The 12,954-nt window shown below is 47.6% G+C and overlaps 1 protein-coding gene across 3 annotated transcripts in view; it reads left to right on the top strand.

Moving 5' to 3' along the window:
* LOC128328164 (sodium- and chloride-dependent GABA transporter 2-like) overlaps window positions 1-12,954 on the top strand; it is a 93,306-nt gene that overhangs the window by 56,651 nt on the left and 23,701 nt on the right. For all 3 annotated transcript variants that reach the window (XM_053257873.1, XM_053257872.1, XM_053257871.1), the window contains exon 7: window positions 5,481-5,615. In XM_053257873.1, the coding sequence (XP_053113848.1) occupies window positions 5,481-5,615 (135 nt within the window). The remainder of the gene's footprint in view (window positions 1-5,480; window positions 5,616-12,954) is intronic.

The raw sequence follows: 12,954 nt of genomic DNA, 5'->3' as shown, positions 1-12,954 counted from the left end.
TTGTAACCTAGCCAGGTCAGGAGGAATTCGACTAATGTGCTGCCTGAAGTGGGGAATGACTCACACTGGGATCTGATAAGAACAATATGGCAGCTTCTTCCTGTACTCTGCAGCCTTAAGGGGCTCACAATAAGATGCACCATAGACCCAGAAGAGGCTCTTGGTTTAGCTGGTACTACTGACAGGGTAATTCTTCTCTTTGACAGGCTTTATTCTTCCCTGGAATAATAGATCCATCTTATGGGTCTTTTAAGGAACTCCTTGACGCTGTATATCTGGGATAATGGCAGGAACTGCCGACAAAACCCTCATTCACAGTTTTGTCTCGGTTACATTTTGGGGTGATTCAATAGCCCTTTCTCCCCTGACTCCATGAGTTAGCAGATTTGGTGTTTGGGGAAGCCTGCTGTGTCAGGCATTTGGCCTTGGGTGACCTGCAAACTCCTTCCAGCGTTATTATTTCAACCCAAAAATACACTAGAGGAAAATTTCCATTTGGATCCTCTCCCAAACTGGAATGGTTTTGCAGAGAGCCAGAAACAAAAAGTCCAAGCTTTTGTTTTGGAGTCCTTCCTTATATGCACAGTTTTCACCTGAACTGTAATTTTGTTTTGATTTGATTTTGGTAGTCTTGCAACTGACAAATATTAGGAAAAAGCCAGGCATTCTGAGACCTAAATGGTTTACTATGAATTGGAGACTAAATACAGTGTTTCCCTCTGTCGCAGTGGCAACTCCCACCCCTGTGCTTTGTATTCAGAAAGTCTTGGCCTCAGCCCCCAGCATCTCTGCTTTAAAAAAAATACCTTAGTTTGTAGCACTGGGGAAGATTTCCTCACCTAAGACCTTCTTTTTGAGAGGCTTTATCGTCCCTGAAATAAAAGGCCCGTTTTTCTCTGTTGCTTCCTCTCTGTGCTTGAGCTAACAGAAACAATTTTAATTCCCTCCCTAGAAGGTGTTGCCCTCTGAAGGGTGGGCAATACATTCTGCTAGGGCAATTAAAATAATGCCCCTCTGCTCCAGTGTTGGAGGGAAAGCCAGGAAGGATTGAGGCCACCAGCTCAGTGCAGGTGATGGCATCACGAGACCTTTCCCGCATGCTGGGCTAGGCTGGGTGCTTAGCTCTTGGCACGTCCAAGGATGCTGCATGCTGATGCCAGGCCTGGCCACTGTGGTCTATGCTGGCTAGCAGCGGATTTTGGACAGCGGTCTTTCTTAGCCCTATCTGGACATTTCCGAAGTTGAACTTGGGACTTTTTACATGCAAAGCAGAAGCTCTACCACTGAGCTACAGCCTCACCCCAGCTTTGTCTGTAATGCCAAAGAACAGATAACTCTAGGAGGCTACGGTCAGCTTGCACAAGGGAATAATAAGGCCAGATACTCCTTTGACCAGCACTGCAAGAGAACTGTGTGCCATAGAATATTCACCAGTATCCTTGGCATCACGCAAGAGTCTTGAGGCAGGTGTACAAAGGTACCTTGACAAGCAAACCAATGTAGAAGGGGTTACTTAGAAGACGAAAGTTTGAATACCATTTGTCTTAGTGCTGTCTGATCAAACATTCAGAAGTTGGCACCTTTATGTGGATATTGTTGTGTCAACTCTTTTAAAAGCAAGCCCAGGAGGCATCAGGATGGGAATGCTATGTGCGAGAGAGAACTGGGGGAGTAGTTTGTTTTGTAGCAGAAACCTGTATGAATAGTTGGGCCTGTATGATCTCCTCAGGGACCTGTATAATCCTTGGTCCAGATCCACTAGAATCTAGAGAGACAGTCCACAGATAAGTTGTGCTTTCTTTCTTTCCTCCCCGCTAATCTAAGCTTTATGCCCTGGACCTTTCCAGTGAGGAGTTAGCAATAATAGTTTAATTATTAGAAGAGGCCTGCTGCTGTTCTCACATATTCAATAGATATAGAACAACTCTCACGCCACAATCCATGTTATTCAATGAATGACTTTTTATTATATAACAGAGAAAATGTTGATAGAAAATGGCCCTATTAGCATGTAATGTATTAGCATGTAACAGAGCTGAATGGGGCAGAGTTTGGAATTCGTGTATGTCCGAATGTGTGAAACTGTGGTTTCATGGTAAAACGGTTCCCTTGCCAAGCTCCAATTTGAACCTTCAGTTTGTATGAATTTCGCTGCTCCAACCTGACGTCTGAATGCAAATGCTTCCATAACCAGTTTTGTGCTGTTTCTGGAACCAAAATCCTAGAGAGGGCGGCCTAGACCCACACAGGAATGCACCCTCTCCATGCCTGCCATGCTTCTCGATGGCCGCCTCTCCGAGCACTTGCCACACTCCCTGTCTCTGCACTCCCCAAATTGTTGCCCGGCAAGAGGGATGCTGCCTTATCCCATCCCCAGCTTCTAATCCTATCAAAGAGAAAATTCACATTGGGAGATGCTCGCTTTCCACTGTGTCCCTCCACCCTCACCCCCAACCGGAAACCAGAAGAGAAAGGGGGATGGATGGAAGGACAGGCACTATGTGTGTGGGTCATGAAAAATAAATTGATACAATCGATAAATCACAAGCACACACAGTCACTGGGCAACCTGATTAGATTGTTGCCAAGATAACAGATGGCATGGCAGTGATACCCGGTGTCTTCTTTAAAAGGCAGCCCCATGCAGGAATTATTGAATGTCTCTTCTCTGTTTTTCATACAATAAAGTTGGGGAAGGGGGGCCCAGCTCCTTCCCCTTGGGTACAAGGAAGCACTCTATGGTGTTACTCTTGGGAAGAACCATCCAGGGGTAAAAAGGGATCGGGCAGAATAGTTAATAATGTGTGATGATGCCCCTTCTCCCAAGGACTGCTCTCTCATGAGAGTGAAAGACCATGGAGACATACATGCACTCCTCAAGAGATGAACCAAACTGGGGTACACAGGTATGGGGCAGAATCGTTAATAATGTGCAGTGATAGGCCTTCTCACAAGGACTGATCTCTCAAGAGAGTGAAAGGCTATGGAGACACGCAGGCAGGACGGATGGCAGATACCACCTAGCCTGGCTGCTGCACGCAAGCAAGCCGCGGGGATGGGTATCCCGGCAACACCTACCCCTGTCTTGGAGGCTGCTGCAAAGAACCAGTGCAAGCAGGCCCTCTGCCACTCCAGTTGTTCATTGGCACACTTCCATGTTAGTTTTTGCCTGGTACAGTGACCCTACCTTCCTGGGATCACTGATAACCAAGGCTCCCCACCTCTACGATTCCCTGTGGTGGCTGATCTGCAAATTCTGCAATGTTGGTCCAAGCCCAGGAAACTTGAATGTGAGTAAAGATCTATCCCTGGTCCTGGTGTTTCCCTAGACTGCCAGCCGGTACTTCCCAGTTACATGGAGCAGCCATTACTCCTTGGGAGTATGAAAAGGTTGCCTGAAGAGGATGAGGTCATGGTGTACAAGTTCCATTATTTACCAGAGAGAACTCGGGCCCCATACAGGTGGAGCCCCCTTGATCTGGATGGCCTAACTCATGAGAGTGCAGTCCGACAGAGAACCAAAGGTCTTGAAGCATCTGGTTCTCCCCAATAGACTGGCCCTCTCATGAGAGGACTAATCCCTGGGCTGCAAGCCAACATGGTGGCAGGAGTGTGCTTTGCTGGGGTCTGCCATGACAAGAGCATCCTTGGTCACAGTAGACCAGACCCCAGGATCCTTTCCCCTCCCTCACATACATATTCCCTCCTAGGAAGTTATGATCCCTTTCCAAAGTAACAGAAAAATATTGCCTCTCTGCATCCCCCCATTGCCAGAAATTGTGATTGTGCGAGACTGTTTTGGTCCAGGGCTCTTACCAGGATGGCAGTGCAATTGCAGCCTGAATAAGGGCTTAGATGCCATTTAAAGGGATTTAAATGCCCTTTCCCTGCTGAGGGTGGGTGGTTCATTCCCAAAAAGGCATGACTGCACTTGGCATTCCCCATTTAAGATAATGGCCAATGGCTGCCACCCTGCAGCCATTCTGATGCCTTGCCCACAGTCTGTTGATGTGATGTGGACCAGGAAGAGGGAGGGGCTCTCCTACCCACAAACTGGAGGTTGCTGGGCTATGGTTGGAAGAATATCTGTGATGTGATTCACGGTTACAAAAATTTACCTCAGGTTCATCTACCTGTGGTTCCCCGTTATGTGCAAATCCAGCCAATGTGTTAGTGATTGTTCAAATTGCCCAGTTGCCTCAAATAGATTCAATTCCCTCTATTTATTTTCAACAGTTTAAGAAAAATCCTAACTATAGAAGGAATGGAAACCATATGTGGACAAAATGAGAAACATATACCACAGGATTTAGTAGAGCAATAGAATATATGACTTATTAATTATTGGAATACATAATATAAACAACTGCTGCTGGAATCACATATTTTGTATAATCGTTTTCATGAGAATGAACATTAGTACCCCAAGAGAGGACACTGCTGAAGTGTGATCTCTGCTCCATAGCTGGAATAAGTGAGAACCCTACAAAATATTGGGCATCTAGGATATTTTTTTAAAAATGTTTTGTGTTTTACTGTGTTAAATCGTTGTACACTGTCTCAAGAGTTATGTTTTAGACGGGTTATAAATATTATATAATAAATAAAATATTATCAAGCCCTTAATTAACTCTTTGTATTCACATTTCTGTTTGTGGCACAAAATAATCAGTAGCAGAAGTGGCGGAGGGGACCACTGAGGTTTTTGACTTGAGAGTTGGCTAAATGGAAGTGCCATACCAAATCCGCAAGTGAAGCACAAATCCCTTTCTTATTTACACCATCCCATTTTCACCATCCCTATCTATCAAAGTCTAAGCTGGCTTTGCCAGAGGTCTACCTGAATCTCCACCTGCCTGGTTAGCACTCAGCTGGTTGTTATCCAGACTGCTGGTTTTAAACTTCACATTTCTTCAGCAAGGAAATAGTCATCATCTAAAGTGAGTGGTAGGGATAATTTATTTTTCAAACTTGCAGGTGGAGGGAATTGGTTTTTCATGGATTCTGCACCACCATTGCTAGAGTGGGAGATCCAGATATGCGACTTCTCTTCAGCTTTATTGATCGATGCTTCTGCATCTCTTTCCTAATCATGGTCAAGTTTGCATCTGCTGCTCTGCTGCAGAATTACAATGTCTAGCAATGGAACATGGTTCACTTTGTGAGGGTCACGGGAATAACCTTGTTAGTTCCCATCCAGCTGTGGGGGTGGGCAGTGTTGAGACCAGCTCTTGCAAAAAAGACATTTGCTACCATGGGGAGTTCAAATCCTCATTCAGCCACAAAACTCACTGGGTTACTCTGGGCCAGTTGCATATCTCTCAGCCTAACCTACCTCACAGGGTTGTTGTGAGGGCAAACATAACCATGTGACACCACTCTGGGCTCCTTGGAGGAAGAGCGGGATAGAAATGTAATAAATATCCCCACAGTAATCTCTCATGCTTACAGAGTTTTGTTTTTTGTTTTACTTTTGCTAGGTGGTGTATTTTACTGCTACATTCCCATACCTCATGCTGGTAGTTCTACTGATTAGGGGAGTTTCACTGCCTGGGGCATCTCAAGGGATCCTCTTCTACCTTTATCCAGACCTCACTCGACTCAGTGACCCCCAGGTAAGTTGAAAGGGACGAGGAGAGCTTGGTTGTGCTACTGTACTGTTTTGTGAGTCCCGCTCCCTATCATTTATCGTTCTTGCTGTACTTTTCAATCTTAGGATTTCCCTTCCGTTTCCTCTCCTTGCTTCTCAGTCAGGGCACAGACTATGGCAGCTAGCCTGAGTAAATGGAAGCAGCATTGAGCAGGCCGAGAAGTATTCTCTGCCATGCGTAATGGGGTGCTAGCAGGCTCAGAAAGGGGCAGCCCAAGGTATTGAAGCACCTGAGGCAAGAAGTCGCTGCCAGTCTGTGTAGACAACACTGAGCTAGATAGACCAATGGTCTGACTCAGTATATAGCAGCTTCCTATGTTCCTAACTTCCCCTTTGCTCCTCATGCGCCTTCCAAACTTTGCAAGGAGTGTGAGGACAGGCGCTCCTCCTTGCAAAGCTTACCGGGGCCAGACTAGTCCTGAAGAGCTGCTCCAAGGGCAGCCTGTCGGCATCTTGCCACCCTAAGCCGCCTGAGGTGACTTTCTCACTTTGCCTCATGAAAGGGCTACCCCTGGACTCAGGCATTGGACCTTGGTGTATGAATAGGGGTGTTACGAGGGCACAAGAGTTGTCCCTGTTTTCACCTGTGAAACGCTGAAGGTAATCCCTTTGGCCCACTCCTGTAAAGAGGCAGGCCACTGTCCTCTGTGGCCTTGAAGGAGCCTCGAACTCTGCTGCATGGAGAGAGCGGCACAGGAGTGGTCAGTCCTCAGAAGGCCTCTCCTCCCCCCCAACCTCAGTTCTCCTTCTCCTCCCCTCATTCCTCTCCTCATGCATATCATTGCTTGTCAATGCTTCTGGCATTTAGGGAACACAATGAAGGCCATTCAGCTGCGTTGGCTTCTGTGCTTCTGCTTTCCACCCACAGTCCATTGCTGTAATCCCAGGTCATCTTCCCTCCTGCTTGTATTTTTGTTTGTTTTGCAAGGTTCTGGCCCATCAGGGCTTGTACTGGGGCTTGGCTTCTGACCTCATTTGAATGCAAAGCTAGATATCTCAACATGGGAGGAGAGCTGGTCTTGTGGTAGCAAGCATGACTTGTCCCTTTTGCTGAGCAAGGTCTGCCCTGGTTTGCATCTGATTGGGAGACTACATATGGGCACTGTAAGATATTCCCCTTAGGGGATGGGGCCATTCTGGGAAGAGCAGAAGGTTCCAAGTTCCATCCCTGGCAGCATCTCCATGATAGGGCTGAGAGAGATTTCTGCCGGCAACCTTGGAGAAGCCGCTGCCAGTCTGTGCAGATAATGCTGAGCTAGATGAAGCAAGAGTCTGACTTGGTATAAGGCAGCTTCCTATATTCCTAACATATGAAGTAATAACCAGGGATGGGGTCATAGCTCAGAGGCAGAGCATCTGTTTTGCATGCCGAAGGTCCCAGGTTCCATCCTTGACGTCTCTAGGGACAGCTGGGGAAGACTCCTGCCTGAAATCCTGGAGACCTGCTGGCAGTCATAGCAGACAGTACTCAGCTAGATGTCCCAGTGGCATTGCTTTAGGAACATAGGAAGCTGCCTTATACTGAGTCAGACCATTGGTCTATCTAGCTCAGTATTGTCTTCACAGACTGGCAGTGGCTTCTCCAAGGTTGCAGGCAGGAGTCTCTCTCAGCCCTGTCTTGGAGATGCCGAGGAGGGAACTTGGAACCTTCTGCATGCAAGCCTGCAGATGCTCTTCCCAGAGCGGCCCCATCCCCTGAGGGGAATAACTTACAGTGCTCACACGTTTCCCATTCAAATGCAGACCAGGGTGGACGCTGCTTAGCAAAGGAGACAATGCACATACAAGAACAGAAATGGCAAAAACAGCACTGAAAACTAAATAAAGCTAACCAGCTGTGCTAAAAGCTAAACAGAAGAGGGGTGTCTTGTACCCCCTCCAAAAATGGGGTTTGAAAGATGCACCACAGTAGGGAGATCATTCTGCAACATTTGGCAATACATGTTATGGGCCCTGCCTCTAGTCATTGCAGTTCTCACTTCACACGGAGGTGCCACCCAAAGAAGGATCTGATTATTGCAGGTGGTGAGTGAGGACTATACCAAGAGAAGCAGCAACTCTGATTTCATCCCCTCCTTATGCACCCATTTAGGACCAACACACACTAATGAGAGCCAGTATAGTGGGTACCGTGCTGGGCTACAACTGGGAAGCCCTGGGTTCAGTGCCTCATTCAGCCATATATAAGCTCAGCCACAAAGCAGCCAGCCTGGTGGACCAGTCACAGAGGCGATCCTCACGATCGGGCGAAATCGGGCTAAAGGAGCCTGGTCCGATTTCACCTGCGCGTGAGAACCCCCGAGTTCGCAGCCCAGCCCGGTCTCACCAAAGCAGGTAACCTGCTTAATTTACCCTCCCCTAAGCCCAGGTTAGCGGAGCGAGTGCTCCACTAACCTGGGCTATCGGGTTGTGTGTTGCCACAGTGTGACTGCACGCCGCAGCAACCCACGAGTAGACCCCTGACCGGGAGGCTAAAAAGCAGCCTCCCGGCTCGCGGGTCTCTCCAGCATGCCCTGCGCACTCGCAGGATGCTGGAACTTCTGGGGGCCACATGGCCCCTGATCCCCACAGCTCCCGCCGGCTCTGTAACAGAGCTGGCAGTCCTGTGGGTGGCCGATCCGGACTTCCAGGGCTCTGTGGGCGCTCATCTGTGGAGCGAGCGGGCTAAGCCTGCTCTCCCTGCTTAACCCCGTCTGGCTGTTCCCACTGATCGTGGAAACCGCCTCACTATCTCTTAGCTTAACCTACCTCACAGGGCTGTTGTGAGAATAAAATAGGGATGGGAAGAATCATGTATGCCACTCAGGGCTCATTGTGGGAAGGTCAGGGCATAAAATAAATGCAGTGCCCATATTGAATCATGGAATGGAAATTTGGAGTTGGAAGGGACCTTGGGAATCCTGCTCACTGCAGGAAACTGCTAGAGTATCTCTGATGGATAGCCACCCATGAGCCTCTGTTTGAAAACCTCCAGCAAAGAAGAGCCCACTATATAAGAACCCTGCTGGATCAGGCCCAAGGCTCATCCAGTCCAGCATCCTGTCTCGCAGAGGGGCCCTCTATTGCATGAGTCCTACTCATCCACGGTCAAACGGCTCTTACAGTTAGGAAGTTCTTCCTAACGCCTAGCCTAAACCTGCTTCCTTGTCATTTCAACCCTCTGGTTCTAGTCCTGCTCTCAGACGGGGCAAAGTCCTCTCCTCTTTCTGTGTGACATCCCTTCTATACAGCTATAGAATCCTATTGCTTATTGTGTTCACCCGTAGATGCTTTCCATAGCAATCTGGACACATGTTCACACGCGACTCTAAAACGTGTTGCTGCTACCGTAGCCTCCCCTGCGCTTTTTGCATGCACAAGCAAAAACCCTAATGCTCTTTTCAGGGTGCAGGTGTTTGAGGGGCAACAGCATACGCTAAGTAGATCTAGACCCCCTGCTTTAAAACAGCTGCCGTAGCCTCAGCCCCCCAAACACTCTGTACTGTCTTCTCCCTTTCCCCCTTGGTCACCCACTTGTTCCAGTTTGCTTTGCTGAATGTTTCCTTGCCACTCTTAATCTCTTCAGGGCAAGTTCCTCCACGTTAAATCCTGGTTCCAGCTGAGCCGCTGTGCCAGCTTTTTGTGCAGAGGAGGTGTCTCCAAAGGAGATTAAAGGAGGGGTGCCCGCCTGGAAAAAATAGGTCAGCGAAACCCTCCGTAACCCTTTTAACTCCTCCAGGGCCAGCATCAAATCTTTGCTTTGGGGGAGACTATTTGGCAGCATTGGCAGAGAGGTGATAGCAGAGCTTTACCTGGGATTTTTACACACAGCAAGCTTTACTGTGAACTAAAAGTTGTCCCAAAAAACCTGATGAAAATAGTGGATTTTTTTTTAACCCTGGATATAAATCGGGCTACACTCTAATGTGCAGTGCAAAACCAGAACTGTGTGTGAACTGCTGCCCGATAACTCGCAGGGACTTTGGGGTAAATCTAGCCAATATGTGAATGCACCCCCTCCATTCCGGAGGAGATGCAAGCTAAAGGGCTTCAAAAGCCCCGCGTGAAAAACGTCCAGGCCTCTTTTCTGGGGACCAGCTGTCCATTGGAGAAGCAACTTTGGGAGCTGGTTTACACTTCCAGAGGCAAATCTGGGTTTGTAATCTCACTTGTCACTTCTCCACTGTAAAGCCAGTGAGGGGCAGGTGTGCAATCTGCAGGACAAAACTGTGTGCTGGCTTATTTTATCCATTAAAATATTTATATCCCACGCCACTTTTACATCCTAGAAAAGAGCAGGCTCTCTCTCTTGCACTCTCTCTCTCTCTCCCTCTCCCCTGCCTTGCCCCTCATATATGGATATGCACAAGATGTTTTGGCTTCTGCTTTCTTACCCATATCCATAATGTGGGTTACATTAATTAACAACAATATATATATATATATATATATATATATATATATATATATATATATATATACATACATATACATACATACATACACATAATATATACATACATACATATATAGCTTACCTGCATCCCTCATATGGGATCCAGATAATACTTGTATGGTTTGCTGCTGTTTGAAGCTTTAAAAATCCTCTAACTACCAAACTATGTAAACACACACGCACACACACACTGAGGCTCTTCTCACGATCTTGCAGACGAGCAGACAGTCTGCTCTCAGTGGCTGCAGAAGCCACCCACACGACTGTCAGCTCCATTATGGAGCCAGTGGGGGCTGGGAGTATTGGGGGCTGTGTGGCCCCCGGAAGCTCCAGTATGCCCTGCGTGAGCGCGCAGGGCATACTGGAGAGACCCCCGAGCCGGGAGGCTGCTTTTAAGCCTCCCGGTCGGGGGTCCCGGCCGGCGGTCTCCTCATGAGTAGCCGCACTGCGGAGCCACACCGCGGCTACTCATGATTTTAAAAACCGGGTTTGTGGAGTGCTCACTCTGAGAACCCAGTTTAAGGGGCGGGTTACTTGAGCAGGTTACCCACTCAGGAACCACTGGGCTTGCAGCCAAGCCCGGAGGTTCACACGGACTGCAAAAATCAGGCAAGGCTCCCTTAGCCCAATTTTTGCAGTCCGTGTGAATAGCCTCAATGTATGTATGCATGTATATATCTGTGGGTCTTACATGTTTTATTATTTTATTGATATATTGATAGAATATGTATATTTTCAGTAAAACAACAAAACCACATGAGCCTAACCCTTTCCCTACCCCCATTCCCATCTTCTGCAGCATTCCCCTTCCTCCTTTTCCTTCAGACTGGGTTTCTGAACTCCAGTGTGCTGTGCTCAGTAGGGAAGAATGGCTAGGGAGGAGAGGCTCAGGGGGGAGGGTTAAGGACTCCTCTCCACCACTTCTCTCCTGCAAATCACCCATACGTTTTACAGTGGAGAAGTGGTGGCTGCACTTTGTAGGGTTATCTTAGCCACCAGAAGTTAAGGTTAAGGTTAATTTACACCATATTCTGGTTTTCATGCAGGTGGCCAGGCTGCCTACCACACTCTTCTTCATCCTCCCACAATTGGGAACATTGACTCTACCCCAAGTTTCTGGACCAGGCCTGCCCAACATGTGACCCACCAAGCCCAATGTAGCCTCCTCCAGCCCATGTGCTTTGACTTACTAGCTTCTTGATGACACCCCTTCTCTCATGTCTTGCAGTCCCAGAGGTTTTTGTTGAGCTTTTGTTGAGCTCCTGGGGAGTCCATTGCATATGACTGATGGACTGCACTCGGTTTGGTGAGTCACAAGGAGAGGTGCTCTTACCCCTGGACTTCTGGGCCAAAGTCGAGGGCCTCCACAATGCCTAGGGCCACCCCCCCCCCACAAATCCTCTTTAGTCTTTCTTAGGTAGTGTGGTCTGTGACCTGTGCCAAGTGGCCGAGCGTGACCTCCGCTTCAGAGACGGGGGTGGGAGAGAGTGGGGAAAGAAATATGTGGGATGGTAATAAGTAGTGCTCGGGCTAGGCTGAATGTACTTCCTTCGGCTTTGCTTCAAAGGAGGTTCTCTAAAGAACCCCCTGTTTTGGGGTTGCGTCCATGTGGGGAAGGCAGCTTGGAAACAGTCATACTCATATTCTACTATATTGTTCCCTCTATCGTGACTCTAGGAGTGAATTACTGCATCCATTACTACAGCAATTTCCTGGTAGACCTGATTCCTTTTATCTTAACTATTGTTTAGCTGATACTAACGATGAAGTCACCAAAGTGGTAGCCAAATTTATTTATGGGGCAATGAGACAGACAGGGTTGATTTTATGGAAATTTTAGTTTTATTTGTATACGTACTGTTATATTTACTCTATTTATTGTAATTCTGAATGGCTGTGTTATTGTCACTTCTGCTTCTGTTTGGCCTATGGGTGCCATAAAAGAACTACTCCTAATAAGTAGTGTGTGGAAATAGTTCTGTGATTACGTATTTGCCTCAGTATACCTGTTTTATATTCTTACAGTCTTGTGAGTTCAGTTGCAGTTTATGCCCTCAAGAACCCACACATTAAAAATACTGTGCATGTCACAGGGTGTGTGTGTGTGGGGTGGGGGTGGGGGCTCCAAAGGCCTTTAGGTCCAGTCGCCAAAATTACCTAGGTGCACCTCTGGTCACAAGTTATGCCTGACCTTAAGGCTAGATTTAGCATGCATAGGTAATATGAAATCCCAGAAGCCAGAGGTGAAGCTGAGCAGGTTTCCCAGTGGTCAAAGGTCAGAGCCTCACTCACTGCCTTGCCTCGTTCCATGATGAGCTGAATAAATTAAGCCAAAGAAGCATATGTTTGCATCATTTTTACAAGCTGCAGAATTTGGCTTCTCTTGGCACAGAATGTTAATATCTTCCTAGTACTTACTCACTACACTGCCATTGTGTTCTTACCAATGTGCTTAAGGGAGCTCACAGTTCAAGATGAGGGCTTGCAATACAATAGACAAGGTACACGAGGCAAAAGGGACAGATTGGGAAGTGGAAAATGTGCTTAAGAGACTTCAGGTTTGCTGCCCAGTGCATGGGACAGTTCTGGGAGAGGAGAAGCCAAAAGGGCTGTTGATCCTAGCCAGACTGATAAAGGGGACTTTGTTGTCTTTTCCTCTGAGTTAGCTGGGTGGAATTTTAACGCATGGAACATGCATGACCTTTGGTAAAGTTCCTCTATCTTCTGATGATGCAGAAGCCTCTATGTTCTAAGTTGCAAAGGGATTTATAAGAGTCAGTGGGGTATCACCAGGGGCAGAGCCACTATTGGGCCAACAGGTTCAAAGAACCCGGGCCACCGACCAATCAGGGGCCGACATGCCCCCTGC

This window comes from Hemicordylus capensis, chromosome 5 (genome assembly GCF_027244095.1).
Source record: "Hemicordylus capensis ecotype Gifberg chromosome 5, rHemCap1.1.pri, whole genome shotgun sequence".
NCBI lineage: Eukaryota > Metazoa > Chordata > Lepidosauria > Squamata > Cordylidae > Hemicordylus > Hemicordylus capensis.
The sequence above is the reverse complement of the archived record's forward strand: the minus strand, read 5'-3'. Positions and strand labels throughout refer to the sequence as shown.